The sequence below is a fragment of the Antennarius striatus genome, chromosome 2, assembly GCF_040054535.1.
Source record: "Antennarius striatus isolate MH-2024 chromosome 2, ASM4005453v1, whole genome shotgun sequence".
In the NCBI taxonomy this organism is placed as follows: Eukaryota; Metazoa; Chordata; class Actinopteri; order Lophiiformes; family Antennariidae; genus Antennarius; species Antennarius striatus.
Genome location: NC_090777.1, coordinates 5219288 through 5238273, shown reverse-complemented (window position 1 = coordinate 5238273; position 18986 = coordinate 5219288). Strand labels below are relative to the sequence as shown.

The 18986-nt window shown below is 41.9% G+C and overlaps 1 protein-coding gene across 2 annotated transcripts in view; it reads left to right on the top strand.

The window, feature by feature from the left end:
• flna (filamin A, alpha (actin binding protein 280)) overlaps positions 1-18986 on the top strand; it is a 45556-nt gene that overhangs the window by 10988 nt on the left and 15582 nt on the right. For both annotated transcript variants that reach the window (XM_068332726.1, XM_068332718.1), the window contains exons 3-23: positions 7698-7949; positions 8953-9050; positions 9408-9555; positions 9712-9830; positions 9909-9986; positions 10204-10366; positions 10466-10663; positions 13121-13258; positions 13936-14062; positions 14274-14410; positions 14507-14703; positions 14818-14931; positions 15057-15200; positions 15276-15399; positions 16128-16288; positions 16383-16473; positions 16598-16767; positions 17260-17377; positions 17766-17878; positions 17988-18137; positions 18267-18585. In XM_068332726.1, the coding sequence (XP_068188827.1) occupies positions 7698-7949; positions 8953-9050; positions 9408-9555; positions 9712-9830; positions 9909-9986; positions 10204-10366; positions 10466-10663; positions 13121-13258; positions 13936-14062; positions 14274-14410; positions 14507-14703; positions 14818-14931; positions 15057-15200; positions 15276-15399; positions 16128-16288; positions 16383-16473; positions 16598-16767; positions 17260-17377; positions 17766-17878; positions 17988-18137; positions 18267-18585 (3159 nt within the window). The remainder of the gene's footprint in view (positions 1-7697; positions 7950-8952; positions 9051-9407; positions 9556-9711; positions 9831-9908; positions 9987-10203; positions 10367-10465; positions 10664-13120; positions 13259-13935; positions 14063-14273; positions 14411-14506; positions 14704-14817; positions 14932-15056; positions 15201-15275; positions 15400-16127; positions 16289-16382; positions 16474-16597; positions 16768-17259; positions 17378-17765; positions 17879-17987; positions 18138-18266; positions 18586-18986) is intronic.

The following is an 18986-nucleotide window of genomic DNA, read 5'->3' as shown; positions in this document are numbered from 1 at the left end:
TAATGATTTATACTTGAGGGTATCCTCACTGATGGTTAAAGTTAATTTTAACCAGTTTACATTGTTTAAAGTCTAATTTCCAAGAAATTGTTTCCATTTTAGGTCAGTGTTGTGGTAGAACCGTGCAAGATGACATGACGTGACATGATGTGCTAAGAGCTTACTCATTTTAAGGATGTGATGCCTCAAAATTAATTATCAGAAACAACAGCATGAGGGAGGAGGGGCTGTCGTGGTCACGATTAGCCACTAGCCATACAGCAAGATAAGTTTATCCAGTGAGGTCAAAATGGATCGCTTCCTGCTAGCTCATTATCATAAGCATGACTTCCTGTCTGCTCTGGAGAAAGGGGGCTATTTGGGGTTGATACCAAGGATTAGCAGAGCGCACACTCCCATTCAGCGCATTGATATTCAAGCTATTGCATTACATCAGAGCTGGAAACATGCCCCATTCCTCATGTTCAGACAGCATAAGCAGACATTATGCAATATATTCTTGCATGCACTTGCACTTCTTGCATTCTTTCTTGCACTACAGTGATTGTGTATTGTAATGGGCTAATATTGTGGGTTTTGTTTATTATGTTCAAATGACAAAAAGCCAGTTAATCGATTGGTTTGCTCTGTGTTTTTTTTCTGTTCCATTCCAGTTTTTACTTGGTCTGGCATCCTGGAGGATTTACTTTTCCAGACCAGAATCATTTTTTCACCAGGCTTAAGAACTGCTGTTACATGCAGAACCCAAGCTGTTCTCTGCTGGTTTAACAAATTTCTCTCACTACTCGAATGTTTAACTTTCAAAACCCTTTTTCCTGGGCTCTGCTCAAATTTACTTGTCCCATCTCATCTTCAATGGGTGGTGTTATCAGTGCGGCTTTAAAAATCTACCACGCAAAACTTGCCCTGCATTTTTTTCTGTTTTCTTTCTCTCCTGCCTCCCCTCCCTGCCTGAAAAGCCCTCCTCCTGCCTGTAACCAGAGCCCAGGGAATTGGAGGCATGCCAGGATTCAGTTTGCTTCTGCCCTTTTAAGGCTAAAAAACCAGGAGGAACTTTTTCCAGTGGAGGACTAAAGAGGAGGGCGGTGAGGGGGAGGGAGATTGACTGACTGGAAAGAGTAGACATAAAGAGGAAGTGCAGTACCTCCAATGTGGCAATGTGTGGAGTTGAGAGGGAAGGAAGGGAAGGAGGTGGGTAGGTAACAGAGCTTTGGGATGTTTCAGGCTTGTCCCAGAACTCTTGCAACAACAAGCAAAAGTCTTCAGAAAGATTTAGGAGTCCATTTTGTTTGTGTGATAACAGCCAAGTGGAATGTGTGCCATTTCCTCGGCTTTCTTTCGCACCGGGTTTTGGTAACCCCAACCACTCCTGCTTTACCAAGCATGTCTGAATATGACCATCATGTATGACAGAACTGCCACACAAATGAGAATTGCACTTTATTTTTTTTATGAAAGTATTGGTTTTCAGTTTGTGTGACTTGTTGAAATGTGAGTGTGTAGCATTCATTTTGTTTCCAATGCACTACAAGACCTGATAAGTAAATTTGTATATGTAGTGATGGTTGAGTGTTTCATAACAGTGGTATTTAAACAATGTCGAGGAAAATCATGACAACTGAACTGTTAAATCCCTCGTCTACGGCTGGAGGCAACCAGTTTGAATCTATTTAGCATTTCTTAAATGACCATTTTAAAAAGATGCAACCTTTACATCTTATAAACTATGGCATTTGACATAAATCTGATTCTGAATCTGATCTGACAGGCTTGAGTTTCGTAATGTGAATAAACACTTCAGCACCCCCATCCATCCTGGACGACCCTCTGACCTGCACAAAGTGCATGATTTGAATAGCAGTCTGTCAGCACCAGTTACTCAGGACTGGTTTTATCTGATACCCACAATGAAACACAGAAGACCCATAATGCCTCATGGCCACATTGCATAGGTAACTAAAACTCTCCAACAATTGATATTGGCTGGTATCGTTCTGTCCAGTTCTTTCTTACGGTTGATGTGTTCGACCCGCATAAAAATCCTGTTCATGCCCTTTTTATTTAACAAAACTCTCGACTTCAAAACGGGGATGTAACTACGCCGTTTCTCGACTATGATGAACTGGTACCATGTTACTGCTGTTTTAATAGACTTGTTTGCCTGAAGACTCGGCGTGCTACACACTCCACTTAAAATAACTGGTGACACATTGAGTGGATGTCTTTACTGCACGACAAACGACTAAGTGATTCTGTGTGTTAACGTAGAATCGTTATGACACAGCTGAACAGTGTTCTGGATTTACTTCCTAAAGATGCCATACGGTTTAATACAAATGTTAATGAGGGGCGTTTCAAGCAAAAGGACTATTGAAGTTATGTTTGAAATATCACCCATAGTTGTATAACCATGAAAAACATTGCCTCATACAACTGATAGCTGACGGAAGACATGTTCCGTATCATCTACCAACCGACTCCTTTAGTTTAATCCACGTCTCCCATCAACCTTGGCTCATCTGCTGACTGAACTGATTGACAGTTTAACTTTCTATTAGCTTTGACTTGTGATCAGAGTTTCGCCGAGCAAATTTTCCTTGATTTCGAGGGACATTAAAGCTTGTATGATTACTGCAATCAGACTTGTGGCCACGATGCATCTTTCTTCATTTGTTAATAATGGTAGCAAATGTCCGGTAGGCATATTACTGCCCCCCTGTGGCAGTAATACTCTACTAGCACCTGGTGCATGTGAAATCAAGACTTTGACAAAACGGTTATGCAGTATTTTGTCACATTCTGATGACTAGATGGTATCAGTGTTGGGGAAACTAAATGATTAGGCAGAGACCTTGGCATCCAGACGTTCTTTGCCATTTCACTTTTGCCTTACAAGATTTTGGATTAATCTGTTCCATATGTCACAGTACGCCCTCAATTTGGTGCAGAACTTTTTTGTTTTTCCCTCCCCCTACCAGAGACACTGGGATTAGGTGAGGATGTGTGTCAGTGGTGGCTGATGTCACAGTGTTACTGGGGGCCTGGGCAAGGAGCCAGATGAGTGAGTCATTGGGTGTTTTTAGAGAGCAAAAGGACTATTGACCACAGGCGGTAGCCTCCTGACAACCCACTCAGTGTTGTGCTGCTATGAGTCAGGGAGGGGGGGCTGCTATAGTCTTTATCCGTATATGGGCTCTGGCGGACTTGGTGCATTGTGGTCTGCTGGGAACATTCACAAATTCCTTGCATGTTTAGTGACTTTGCTCGTGTGTGTGCGAGAGAGAGAGAGAAGAGTCGAAGAGCAATACACACACACTTATAAAACCATTAGGTTTTTATTTTTAGGAAAAAAGGATGCAATACTGCTTTTTCCATAAAATACCCCTGAGGATAATCTTGTCTGCCGTCCAGACCTGAGTTGACGTTTCACAAAATTAGTTTTTTTATTGTCTTTACAATGTGGAAGTGTTCAACAGCTCGAGCTACAGAACACTGTCCAAATGGTGAAACACCCACCCCTACAAAAATGTCATTACAAACTGATTGCTCTTTACTGAGAGTAGATTTTCTACTTGCACAAACAAAAGTTTAATGTTGCTTAACACAAATTGACTGAAGAAATTTAAGGCGGTCATGAATTATTGTGAACATGGCAATGGCCAACTGGAAACGCCAGTGTGGTGATGTTCGTTGTATGAATCCATTTTGGGTGGCCAGAACTGAAGGATCAATCTTAAGCCAAATTCTGGATTTGATTAAAAAAAAAGGTAAAATCATGAACCCTTCAGTGTCTGGTGAAACATGTACAGAGCTGTGCTTTACCTCCCAGGCAAAGAGAAGCGAGGCTGATGTTGGTTCAAGTCCTGACTGTTGACACATCCCATGATCACCCAACTTTCTCGCTGCCCACCACTTTAATTTGTTTGCCTGTTTGGACAAGTATGCAAACGTTTTGGAGGGTTTTCATGAACTGGTGGGAGTGTTGGCTGTGTTGAAGTGGATGTAGATAAGGCAGATTCAGGTATTTTTCAATACTTTGTTCTCTTTTAAAGTTAACAAGCTTGTAACATTCACAAGACGAAACAATCTTTTTTCCTTGGAGTCTACCCCGTTCTGTAAGTTGCACGGTATTCCATTGGGTAGCTGATGTATAATTGTCAATAATAAAAAAAAAACGTGTTCAAAATGTAGTAAAGGTCTTGCCTCTCACCCTTCATCAATTAAATCAGGAATAAATTGGGTTTTCAGTACGACACACAAAATCGGCCATGTTTTCTGGTAGATTTGCTAAAAGTCACTTAAACTCTGATCCTTTTTTTCCCACAAGAAAAGCTATTGTCAATACTTCCTATGTCATCATATGTTTTTGTATGTTTGGAGAGCAATTCAGCAATTCTTAGGATTTATATTAAAACGGAACATCTTGCCAGCATGAAACGTCCTACAACAAGAAGACTTGTGCCTGCTTCACATGTGATCACAGATCCTTTTCTCTACTGCTGGAGACGTAAAAAGCGGCCCCATTTAGGACGGAGGGTTCATTCTGCGCCTGCCGTGCCTTTACACCGTCTGACATTTGCTTGAATACAATGGAAGCGTCTCCTTGGTGACGCTTCAGGATGTCATAACAGCATTGAAAAAGGCATGTTGATGAAGGAGTGGCTCATTGAGATGAAATATTCATTTGTTCAGGAATATGTTCTAGGTTCTCCCTTCCTAAACAAGCTCCATGTGTTTGCTATGGGTCTAAGACACTGTTTATTGGACATGAAGTCACATTAGGTATTACTGAACTACATCTGGCTCATAATGTAACACTTAATGCTAACATTGCTGCTGAGATAAGTCTGGGTCTTAAGATTTAATGCATTGATCATATTTTGCATCATCGATTTTCAGTTCATTAGCTGTATGTATTTAAAAAATCATTAGTAAAATAGTATTTCTGCTTTGATGGGGTTGAGTTTTAAAGTGGTGCATGCAGACATGTAGAATTCTCTAACAGCAGACTGTGTTTATGTGAGAATCTTTTTTTGAACAGGTCAGCGACTCTTGATTTAGTTTTCATCTCTCTGGACACATGGTGGAGCCTTTAATTGTAGCGCTTCAACATGCGTGGTGTTGTGTAGTAGCAGGTTCTGGGCTTGGGCTAGCCATTCGCCACATCGCCATAGGCGAAGTAAATTCCAGATTTGCTACAAAGTTTTTAGTCTGTGTAGCCATAGTGGCATTCTTATTTTTAGGAAAGAAAGGCTAAACCTTGCAACTTTTTTGGACTCGCGAAAATCCCTGGCGTATTCCGACAGAAATAGCCGAAGTGACCCGAACACTCCTGACCATTAAATATGCACTTGGGTCATGACCTCCTCTCGTCCAATGAAAAACAAAGATTCTACTTTTACAAGCTAAACCCGCGAATTGGTGTACGACAAGGCGAGGACGATCGATCGAAAGAAATGAAGAATCCAGTGTTGTAAAGTTTGTTTTAAAATTCTAATTGAACAACAAATGGTGAATGCTGAGAGGGGGGAGGAGTGGTGACAGACCAATCAGAAGTTAAATGAAAGATATTATCAATACTTTTTTGTAGTCTTAGACTTTTGATCCCTATGACCGGCAGGAATAACCAGCGATGCATGTAAATGTGTATTCACTTTGCTTGCTATTTTTCATGCCTTTTTTAAATTTAAATGAAAAATCATGTTACCGAATTTTTTTTAAAAAAAGTCTTGACCTGCATTCTTACTTTCAAGTACTAGCCTGTAATACAGATGAATACACAATGTCCTCCAGTTTGTGCAAATGTAAGTTTATTGTTACCATTGTTTGTGGCTCTGGTCAAATGGTTTGTAGTTTGAAGAAAAAGTTCACTTCACCCGTTCACAAGAAAACATTCATCTGGAGAGAAATTGGTGTTGTGTGAAAGGCGTCTTGAGCTGTCAGTTGGACAGAAGTGGGGTTGGGGGGTGAGGGGGGGACAAATTCATCACTGCTTAACAAAGACATCCCCAGCTCTCGGTTTGTGCTGCCGTTGTGAGTCCAGATTTGTCAACATTTACTTTGCTGAAATATGTGACCAACACAAAGCAGCGATGACACACAAGCAGCCACGACTTGGTTTTTCCATCACTGATGAGCGCAACTTTAGTTCCGGCGTTCTCTGCCTTTTGGTTTTGTTCGCTCTGTCCTGAAACTTTCAGATTTTTTAACCATCATGTCAGACAGTAGTGGTTTCTGAACCCCTTAATGTTGAAGTCTGTGTCAATGTTTTAATTACCCCTGGCTTGTAAACTGAATATCAATCATCCCTTATGATTTTTAAATCTATATAAAATGCACATTTATATGAAAAATATCCACATTTTGAGGACAGTGGCTCTTCTAGGATGATCGGCAACATTTTTGCATTTTATGACTGTTAAAAATGGTCATTCCTATATTAACATCCCTTCAGCTAAATCAGCTTTACAGAAATATGTTGTGGTTCTAATTTCTTGGGAAATGCGTGATGTGAGGCATGCTTGTTTGTTTTACAATGGGTTTTTTTTTTTTTTTAATCATGGTTTCAATTGGAAAATACTTATTTTACGCAACAGCTTGAAACTAAACCTGATGACTATCATGTTAGGAGACTTCAGGGATTTAGATCTTTTTTTTTGGAGAGGAAGTGACACTTGAATACAGCTGAATTTAAAAAAAAATTATTGCTTCTGCCGTAACCTTTTTTTGGACATGTTGGTATCATTAAGGCTTTTGATTTGGGAGGTAGGACAAGCGGAACAAAAGACGGTTAACGGGTAGGAAACAACAGAGGCATTCTGATGTGTTCACGTGCTTCAAATCCAAATACCGCCCACTCCAATTGTGGACGGAGCCGTCAGACTGGAGCTTTGATGCAGGCCCAACGCTGTTGGTGGGCTTTAGAGGTAGGGCCCGCCCTCTTGCGCAGTTGGCCTATCCTGAAGAATTAATCTGTAATCGCATACCCTGCCATTCAGAGATGGGTCTTAATGGCCTCCCATAATGCTGCAGTGGGGGGTGCATGGGATTTTTCTACATTGTGTGGGTATTTCATTTAACTTGGTCATTGAATTACTAAAGTACGCTGGAGGCCTGGAGTGGATGAGGTGTACCTTTTGGAGACTCTCTTCACAGAATTCCTGCAAACACTATGTAGGTCTAAAATCATGGTGTACTCCATGAGGCAAAATGGTCTCTACCTTGTAGGTGTGTGTCCTACATCACTCCTCCTTAAGAACAGTTTCCCCAACAGTGAAAGGCAGGTCAATGGTTTCAAATTTCCTTCAGGTTCAATGAAGTATTTATCAATCACGATCACTTTCTTGGTCCCCAAAAACCAGGAAAGTGACAAAGAAAACTGATCTCAAGAGCTGAAAACAAAACAAGATCTGGCTCCATTACTAAATGATGGCACTATATTTGTCATGTCACTTGTTGCTTGTTGTGTTTGAAGCAACTTCCAAACAGCAAACCAAGGCAACTTATTTTCTAGAATTTTCACTGGGTTATTTGAAGGTGTTTTAATATTTTAAAGATATTTGAGAAAAATACTGTTCTTTTTAAAAATTATTTAGAAAGATCATCTTTTTTTGGATAAACTATATTTTTAAAAGCATTTGTTGTGTGTGTCTTTAGAGTGGTCATTTAAAATTGGCTTCTTTTCCTCTGTGCTTCAGATTCTAAAGCCATTGTGGATGGAAACCTGAAGCTGATCTTGGGTCTGATCTGGACCTTGATTCTCCACTACTCAATCTCCATGCCCATGTGGGATGAAGAGGAGGATGCGGAAGAGGGCAAGCAGAAGACACCCAAGCAGAGGCTGCTGGGTTGGATCCAGAACAAACTGCCTGAGCTTCCAATCACCAACTTTAACAAGGACTGGCGAACCGGCCAGGCGTTGGGTGCCCTTGTTGACAGCTGTGCTCCAGGTGAGAGAATGTGTCTTAAAAACGGCTCATTCAAAATCTCATGGTGTATTTATGTATTTTATTGTGAGATGACTATGACACACAGCATGAACCGCATACTACCAAATGAAGGAACATCTAATTTTGTGATTTCAATCAGAGCGTTCACAAATACTGGACTGCAGTGGCATGCCTTCTCTGAAGGAGGATTTGTCACTGGTCACACCTTGCAAAAATCAAATCACAGTACAGTATTTAAAAATATATATATATATTTTTGTCTTGATTGTGATACCAGCAGCAAGTTTTGAAAAAGTTGTCACAGTGGCAACAAAGTAATCTGTTGAAATGTTGAAGGAAACTCTTGAAACAATTAACTGGCTCCAAGTTAGTAACTTGATTAGGGATTTAAAAAAAAAAAAGGAGAGCTGGAGAAGCATTTCATAAGTAAAAGTGGGATGAGTTCTTCCCGTGTAGTCACTCATTTGAAGATCAGAGAATCTGGAGAAACGTCAGATTCAGAAACGGGCCCGAGATCCTTCAACCTGCAATGAGCAAACGGTTCAAAGATGGGTCACCCATGATTGTATGGGGAGCACATTGTATGGGTGACCTGCTCCATTAATGCTGAACCAAATTTACATGATATCCAGTAACATACGGTGCTAGTGGATGTGTTTTTTTCAGGGAAGAACTTGCAGATTGACTCCACACGAAAAGAGTTTGGTGGCAATCTGACATCCATGCAGTCCTGAAAACAATGGGTACATTATAAAATGCCAAATCCACAAGCAGCTGAAATCTCACACCAAAAAAAGAATGGGGGAAAACACTCCCATTTTCAAAACTACAACATTTGTTGCCTTTAATTCCCAATCAGTTTTTACTTGGTTCTTGAGGTCTTATTTTCTGTTTTATTTTCCTCTAACTGTGATCATGCACACATGAACTCGCATACGATTAACGAGTAATTTCCACACCTTTTCCTGTAGGCAATCTGACCTGACTCCTTTATTTCCTGCAGGTCTCTGTCCTGACTGGGACCAGTGGGATCAGAGCAAACCTGTGGAAAACGCCCGTGAGGCCATGCAGCAAGCTGACGACTGGCTCGGGATCCCACAGGTACGATAAATCCCATCAGAATAGTATCCAACCAGGTAATCTGATCCTGTCAAGACTTCTAGAAGGGGATCAAAACTTCATGTCCTCATGAAGTGTCCAAACTGTTTCCATGGCAGTCGTGGATTGTGGCATCTCATAATATGGCTTGACCATTTTAATAGGAGCTCTGCCTCAAAATCCTTTATCAATCACTAAGATAATTCATTTAATGAAATTAATCAGTTGCATTTGACACTGACTACTTTCTCATTGAACAAAGAAAACTGTTTGGATTAAATGAGAGGATTTATTAAAAGGAAAAATTAATGGGATATAACAACTCATCATCTGGAATCCTCTTTGTCTGGCCCTTTTTAGGTGATCACCCCTGAAGAGATCGTCAACCCCAACGTGGATGAACATTCAGTCATGACCTACCTGTCACAGTTCCCGAAAGCCAAACTCAAGCCTGGCGCACCGCTACGACCCAAACTCAACCCCAAGAAAGCCCGTGCCTATGGACCAGGTACCCACAAACACACTGGAACAAATGGATGCTGAAGTAACGATGTTAACAACCAGGGAATGAACGCTGGTCCAGGATGTTGGAGTTGATGTTCATGACATGACATTTATGCTTTTTTTTTTTTTTAATAATCTGTCTCACCCATGTTCTCTGCAGGAGTTGAACCTGTCGGTAATGTTGTGAAGAAGAAGGCTTTGTTCACTGTTGAGACCATCAGTGCAGGATTGGGGGAGGTGCTGGTTTATGTGGAGGATTCTGAAGGACACAAAGAGGAGGTGAGACACTGCTGATTTTAATATCTTTGTCATCAGAAATTCTTTTTTGTCATACTAAACATTAAAACGTTTCTCCAGGCTAAAGTGAAGGCCAACAATGACAAGAACCGTACCTACTCTGTCGAGTATACTCCCAAAGTTGTCGGCCCACACAAGGTAAAGTTTTATTCCATGACTGTCTGTGTACTATACTTTAATAATCCAAAGGGAAATTCAGAACATAATGGTTAAATAAACTGCAGTTGTTGGGATTTTTAGTATTTCATGTTTGCTCGTACATTCATTTTGTCTAAATTAAAATATTTCTGTGGCAAATATTAGATTGGCTGAAACCCTGTCAGCGGGTGCTGAGTGTGTCCTTTCTACCCCATAGGTGACGGTGTTGTTTGCAGGGCAGCACATTTCTAAGAGTCCGTTTGAGGTGGAGGTCGGCATGCCTCAGGGAGACGGCAGCAAGGCCACCGCCCTGGGACCAGGCATCGAAGCCTCCGGAAACATCGCCAACAAGAAAACCTACTTTGATATCTTCACGGCAGGTAGCGCTACGAGTGAGCCGGTCGTCCTTCGGTATCGACGGCCTCAGAAGTCTGCCTGTTTTGTCCTGTTGGTGTCATCCTGTCCCTGTTTTCTCTCAGGTGCTGGTGATGGCCAGGTGGAGGTGGTGATCATGGAACCTGCCGGTGAGACCATGATGAATTACAACATTGAGGACAAGGGGGACAGTACATACCGCTGCACCTACATGCCCACCCAGGAGGGCAAGCACACCATTTCTGTCATGTTTGCTGGTGGTCCGATCAGTAAGAGCCCCTTCACTGTCAACGTGGGACAGGGTGAGACTGAATTTCTCAGACTCTTGTTTATTCTATGCCTTTTTAAAGTCTGTGTAACTGCTTATAGGTCATTGATATAACCTGATGACAATGGATTCCAATATATCTTGTAAATAATTACTTGATTGAATTCCAGTATATACTGTACATGATCAACTTTTGTGAAACATCCTTTGCGTATCCAAGGGCAACAGAAGACCAATTTTCCTACCTTCAGTTTTGACTCTTTGCTGCTTTATTCTATAATTGTGTCTTAACACTTTGCTCTTTTTTCCTGCTGTCGTATTGTGTCCTGTTTTTCTCTCCTTTGATAGTGGCCTGATCGTATCTGTCCTCTCGCTGGAATCGCCTCTTCAATCTGCTGTCATTTCCTGTTTCCTGGGATCTCTCCTGGGTAGCCACTGTATGCATAAGATTGCATGCATGAGTGGACGAGCTGTATGTCCGTCGATATTGACGTGTCATTTGTACAGTTTTTACGTAACCCCCCCACGTCTTTTACTTCTACGTGTCCCGTGTAAATTGGCTTTAAATGTTTGCTTTGCCACGTGTTCTAACCCCAGAATGACTCTGTCATCCGAGAAAAAAAATCCTCAATATGATTTCAGTTGAGCACCATCATGTCACGGTAGTTTATATTTCCCATTAAACAAATACGTCACTGCATGCACAGCAGCTTTATCTTGAAATGCAGCAAAAGCATGTTAACGGGTTTAAAGTTCTATTTTGAGTTCTAATGTGCACGTTGCAAGGACCAATAATCAGGATCTTGATTACATGAAATGAAGGTTTACCACCATCAATTATTTTGATATCTATATATATCTACATATCATATCTATATATCATATATACGTCTATATATGATATATACATCTATATATATAATAGGCAATTATGGGGCTCCAGGGTTTACTGGGAGATACAGCAGAGTGTCGTCGACATAGCAGCGGACTGTAACTCTGCTGGCCTCTGACTGTCACATAGAGGCTAACTACAAATTGATGCTGATCTTTAATAACTACCAGTGTGTAAGTCTGTAGAGACCTGATTTTTAGTCCTTGACTTTTTCTGATTTGAATGAACTTTTTCTCAATGATGAAACCAGATTTTTGTTTTGTATTCACAGTTCTTCTCAAGCTTACTTTCGTACTGACGCCATTTGTATTCAAAGTTCTACATTGCACACGTGCACAATCAGACTCTCTTACTGTATATCAAAGTAGATGTAAATATATAATGGGGGTTAAACAGGGCAAGAGGAAAGGGGGTCATTGAAGCAAACTTTTCCAGGAACTCTTCATCTTCCTCAATGGAAATCTTGAATGTCAGTTTATACGATTGACTGCTGTTCATTCTAACCCTTGGGGTGAGGATGAAGCTAGATTAATATTTATGCATGCAGATTTTTTGGGTTGTTGCCACGACTGTTTCAGGTGCACTAAAAATACACACGGCGGAGAATTGTTCCAAGAATTGTTCCAATGTAGCACTGCAGATGTTACAGAAATCCAAGATTCAGTAGTAATTCACTATTATCAACTATAGGCACTCAGACTGGTATGCGGTTTTTAATTAAAGCCAATTAAATTACTTTCGTTTTTTTAGAGTCATTTAAGTACTCTGGGACAGATGGAAAGGGGTTTTTAGTTAAATCTAATGTGACACACACCGAAGGCCTTTTTCCAATTCTTGATACTAGCATTCACAAATTCCTGAGTACAACAGAAGCATTTTTCAGACTCAAATCGTCTAACATTTAGGTTGAAGGATCATTTTTTTGGTCCAACCTGATCTTGTTGATACTGAGAAGCTTTAACAGTTGGGACCCGTGCTGCTCTTCCCGTCTCGGCTTCATCTTCGTCACTGGTCTGCTGCTCACCTCCAGAGACTCTTCTCTCTCTCTGTTACGAGGCAGAAGTAAACAAATAGTGTATCGTGTTTTAATGATGGCCACATCAACCTGATCCAAGATTGTTTGCTTGGTACATGATGAATAGCATGTCTGACGCACGCAGAATTCTTGCATCAATGTTCAGTTAACTTCGGTCTTCTCAAAATCCTCACCAGTGGAGAGTACTGTATGTTGTTGAGTTTGCGTAGATCTTAGTTGCGTACATCAACACCTCCACCCTAGTAGAGCGCTCAGCAGCGCATGATACTCTATAATTAACATCAAGATCGATTACGACACACCAGGACTCTCTCATGGCAGCTACATGACTAATGCTTTAGAAACCCACATGTTAACGTCACTAAAACAGCGGTACCACGAGCCTTTGCGTTCTTGACTGTTTCCTCTCTAGTACCTGCTCCTTTCTGGGAGGATCATCATGAACTGGGGGGGAGCGGCGTCTAATTCAGCCTGCGCTCTCAAACTATGGCTGAACTTGCATCATAAGGTTTTTCAGTGGGAATGCTCCCAGTCCGTCTGTCTTATCGTCCGTCTGTCCGCAGCGTGTAACCCGAGCCTCTGCAGAGCCAAAGGTCGCGGGCTGCAGCCTAAAGGCCTGCGGGTGAAGGAGACTGCAGACTTTAAGGTGTACACTAAAGGAGCTGGCACCGGAGAGCTGAAAGTCACCATCAAGGGCCCCAGTGAGTAGCGCTGTTTCTACTGTTGCTACTCAACAATTAATGGAGGAGGAATCCTGACTAAAGCAGGAGAGGGTTTTTGTTTTTTTAATCTTTTTTCACGAGTTTCAAGAGCACCATATTATATGTAGCAGAATTAACTGAAATGCTTGATAAAATCTATTAATACTCAATTAATACTCAACCAGTATTACTAGTGGAATGCCATCATGGCTTCACACTAGACTGGACAGACACTCGATGTCATTTCATGACCATGTTTTATCTGCTTGATACAGACTCTAAATAAATCGTGTCTTTTCTGTTCTATCGAAAATGTTTGCCTACAAAAATCAAATTTCTGACAAATTGTCTCAAAGTAGACAATTAGTCTACTGCTTCTAAATATTTAAAAGTTAATGGAAGTAATTAGTCAATATTATTTGGCATAGTCTATATTAAAACATTTGGAATGAACATGTGAAGTGTTCCTTGCAGCAGTGGGATTCAACACTTGTGCTCTGCAGTTGTGGGCAATGCACCTAAAATTCAAGTAGGGCTTAACCAGAAGATAATACTTATATGGCACTGATCCAAGGGTATATATTTTTTGTAAAGTATCGTACTATGCGTCAGTGATAACGGCTTCACAATCAAAAACCTTCAAAATCAGTTCCTGATGTGCGTTGCTGTGTTTGCAGAGGGTCTAGAAGAGCCTTGCAAAAAGAAGGATCTTGGAGACGGTGTGTACGAATTTGAGTATTTCCCCAGCACACCTGGAACATACTCCATCACTATCACCTGGGGTGGTCAGCACATCCCCCGCAGGTACGTACACATACAAACCGAACTACAGTCACACCTGGGTGTCTCCAGATGTGCTTGTTTGCACAGACGGTCCTCTTAAAACCCAAACTATATGCAGATGTTAATTGGGAGTAAAACAGGACTGTGGAAAAAGTCATTTTGAGTCCGGGTCATCTTGTCGAGGTGGTCATGAGCCCAGGTTTTGTGACTATTCTCTCTTCGGTATGTTCAGCCCCATTGATGTGGTCATCGGTGCCGAGGCCGGCCAGCAGAAGGTGAGGGCCTGGGGCCCCGGCCTGGAGGGTGGCGTCGTCGGGAAGTCTGCTGACTTTGTTGTGGAGGCTGTTGGGGATAACGTCGGTACACTGGGTATGTCAGCCCAAAATACATGCTGAACGGCTGCTGAAGGTGTGTGTTGTCCATATCCCAGGGTTCTCTAAACTTCCTGTTGCGGTCCCTGCTCAGGTTTCTCTGTGGAAGGTCCGTCTCAGGCTAAGATTGAATGTGATGACAAGGGTGACGGCTCCTGCGATGTGCGCTACTGGCCCACAGAGCCTGGGGAGTACGCAGTACATGTTCTGTGCAACAACGAAGACATCCAACACTCTCCCTTTATGGCCGAAATCGTCAACCCACCGGCCAAAGACTTCTTCCCTGAAAAGGTGTGAGCGCAGGACTTGCATACATACAATAATTAAAAATATTTTCCTAAATTTTTAAAATCCTTTGTCATAACTTGTGAAATGCTGAAAGTCCCATGAATGTGTTCATTCCAGGTGAAGGCATACGGTCCAGGCCTTCAGAGTAGTGGTCTGGCTGTTTGTAAGCCCACTGAGTTCACGGTCGATGCCAAACACGGAGGAAAGGGTCCTCTGAAGGTCGTGTCTCAGGTAAGGATGGGATCTTTACTACATGTGTGGGACCATCTGATGTTGTGCCTTTATATTCTTATTTCATGCACCTCTGACGGATTTCTTCCACTTTGAAATGTTTTGTTTTTTTTGTAACTGCATAGGACGGTGAAGGCACTCCTGTGGAAGTTCAAGTTAAAGATAATGGCAATGGTACATACGCCTGTTCATACACACCACGAAAACCTGTCAAACACACTGCTTTGATATCCTGGGGAGGAGTGAACATTCCTGACAGTCCATTCAGGGTAAGTCCTCAAACACATCTTTCCTGGGAAGAAGCATCACAGGAGCTTTCTAATCTCTTGTGTTTTGCCCCACAGATGAATATCGGCGCAGGCTGCCATCCAAACAAAGTGAAGGTATCAGGACCCGGGGTCGCCAAGACCGGGCTGAAGGCCTTCGAGCCAACTCACTTCATTGTCGACTGCTCAGAAGCTGGTCAAGGTACACTTTTGGAGAAATGTCCTTTTTGGCATGAGATTTATAATGCATCTATAGCTGATGCAAGCAGCATCCATGTAAGAACCTGTTTTAATGTACTCTAATGTGAAGAGGTTAGAGTTTAAAGAAACATACATGCATTTCTCACAACTTTATACTTCTACTTTACTTTTGTTTTTAATCTTATTGTAGAGCCCATTGTCTTGGTTTTCATTCCCATGAATTCACTCATTGTCCTAAGCCCTTAAAATCTAAGCTTTAAAATAAGCTCATTCCTTTTTAAATTTTTACTTTCTGACTTGAACAAAGAGCTGTTGTCACATGAAAACAGAATTTCAGAGCCGTTTGATCAAGGCTGACATTTACAAGTGTTGGGGTAAGAAGACTTAATACCTTACTAAGCCTATTCAGCACAAAGTGGCTTCGAATACAAACCGATTCAACAGAAAACGGTCGGGAAAGGAATATCGGATGAAATAATCAGCCTCCGTTAAATTATATTTATTTGCTGCGAATCCTTGACTCGGCTGTTTTCAGATACAAAACCATTAATGAGTCGACAGTTTAGGGAATTTGTTTACAGAGCTGAAAGTAGACAGGAATGAATTCAGGTAGTATCCGGATAAGTGATCATCTGGGCGAGAGGTAGTCATTTGAAGTTGTTTTTGGTCTTTAAATCATCAAAGTTGGGGCCATAAAGACTCATGCTGACGTCTCTGTCCGGTCCTCAGGGGACATCAGTATAGGAATCAAGTGCGCTCCTGGAGTCGTGGGACCTGCAGAGGCTGATATTGACTTTGACATAATCAGGAATGACAATGACACATTCACTGTCAAATACACTCCCCCGGGCGCCGGCAGCTACACAATCATGGTCCTGTTTGCTGACCAGGTGACGTTGAATGGCTTCACAGGAATTACAGCATAACTAATGTACAGGATTTTGTTGTTGCAGGTGTAAAAACATTATTATCTTCTTTTTTTAGGTCATTCCAATGACGCCCATCAGGATCAAAGTGGATCCATCACATGATGCCAGCAAAGTCAAGGCAGAGGGACCAGGACTCAGCCGCAGTGGTAAGACCAGTAGGGTATCCCATCAGATGGGCTTTTGCATATACTGATGATTTTCTTGAGTTTTTATTGTATATTCATTGGATACAAATTTAAAATGTCAAACTGAAATTCTTTCCCCTCCCAGGCGTTGAATTAAACAAACTCACTCATTTCACTGTGAGCACCAAGGGGGCAGGAAAGGCCAACCTGGGCTGCAACTTTAGCGGCCCGACTAAAGCAGAGGCCGTCAAGGACTTTGAAATCATCAACAACCACGACAACACGCATACTGTGAAGTACACGCCTGTTCAGCGGGTAAGATGGAAAAGAAGAAACATGTACAACCAAAAGATTCTCTCAACAAGCCTTGGAAAGTACGTCTTGGATTTAATGACAATCTTTTTAGTCCCATGATGGGGAATTACAAATTACAGCAGCACCAACAAAGCAGTTAAAAGTAGCATAAGAAGGACATGCAATTGAGATGGCGAGTACAAAAAGTGGTATAAATCTGTCCAACACGTGCATAATTATTTTTAAGCTAACATTTTTTATACCTCTAAAACTACTAAAATCTTTTTAATGTAGTTTATGTAATGTGTAGCATTATTCAGTGTAACTTGCAGCTTTGCTTACCACACATTTTCTTCCCAAACATTCAGTAATGGGTACGTTTAAAGTAATGATGACAAATCTGGAAAGAGTTAAAATCTTGATCTTCGCGTGTATCAGAACTAGAACGTGCCGACTTTCAGATGTTACGTAGTTATAATTTTGAAAGTCATGGCAGCGTTATCTGTGTCCCAGGGTCCTCTTGGAGTTGCTGTAACTTATGGTGGTGATCACATTCCAAAGAGCCCCTTCAATGTTGCTGTGGCGCCTTCTGCTGACCTCAGCAAGATCAACGTCACAGGCCTTGGAGACAGTACGTACTTTCAACGTCCTACTTTGTTCGTTCGTGTTGCACATGCACATTTTTAATCAGTCGTGTTTTCATTCGGTATGGAGTACAGATTGTGAGCTTTGATTTTATTAGAGTTCTGATTTTTCTTATTACTGACATTGAACAAGAGGAGTGTCTTCGCTAGAGCGCCCCCTGGAAGCCATTAGCCTGGAAAGATCGAATGACATCATTAAGCCGCAGGGTTTGAAGCCTAAGAAAAAAGTAGTAGCTTATATGCCGGACTTTGGGGGACGAGTTTATAATTGACTTCTTAAAGCCATGAAATTAAATTGTGCAAAAATTTGTTTGACAAAGTTAAATCAGTTTTCTGTTGGGTACACCTCATGTTGCGCTGTATTTGTCGTTGTAGAGATGACTGTAGGCAAAGACCAGGAGGTGACTGTGAAATCAAAGGGTGCAGGCGGTCAGGGGAAGGTCGCTGCCCGGGTGACCGCACCATCAGGGAAGCCAGTAGACTGTAAGGTATGAGGATTTTAAAGTCTTCATTCTGATAATCTGTTTCACAAATCTTGAGTTTCTAACATTGAATGTTGTGTTTTTCCTGTTTGTATGTTGACCTTTGTCGTTCCAGGTGGAGCCGGGGCTGAGTCCAGAGACCAGTCATGTGAAGTTCATCCCCCGGGAGGTGGGGCCGTACCAGGTTGAACTGACCTATGATGGCATTCCAATCCCTGCGTCTCCCTTCACCCCCACAGCTTACCCTGACTCGGATCCCTCCAAGGTCAGTCAGTCACTGACGTGGTATTTTTATACATATTTTGAATAACTTGACTGTTGTATGAAATATGTGTGACCTAATTAAAGCTGATTTTGTTGTCTTAATTATTTCTGTCCCCTTTTTACCTTCCAGGTGCGCTGCTCTGGCCCGGGCTTGGAGCGCGCCAAGGTTGGGGAGAAAGGGGAGTTCATTGTGGACTGTACCAATGCTGGTCCGGCTGACCTGACCATTGAGATCATCTCTGACAGCGGCACCGAAGCAGAGGTTCACATCCAGGACAACGGAGACGGGACATACACCATCACCTACATCCCCCTCTACCCCGGCTCGTATACCCTCACCATCCGCTACGGTGGCCAGGATGTGCCGAACTTCCCTGCTCGCCTCAGCGTGGAGCCGGCCGTCGACACCAGCGGAGTCCGTGTGTTTGGACCTGGAGTGGAGGACAAAGGTGCTGAGAAGACTAAAATACTACATTTGTTCTGCATTTTGCTTTCTGAAATTTTAAAGCTTGTATATACAGGTAGTCCTCAACTTACGAACATTCAGCTTACAAACATTCGAAGATACGAACAAACGGGCGTTGCCATATCTGACTACTGCACATCCGCTTTCTGCCACAAGCCCTGCTGAGCCGCACTGCTGCGTTCACGCATCACCAACACTGTCTCCCCCTGACTCTGACTGACAACAGTTATGGATGCGCTTAAAAAAAACTGGATAATTCCTTGAAGTTTTTTTTGTTTGTTTTTTTTTAGCAAAAGTTTACCGTGCAATAATCTAAATTCAAAGCAATCGCATGAATCACTAGTGATGCATGATGGTAGATATTAAAAACTATACGTATGTAGT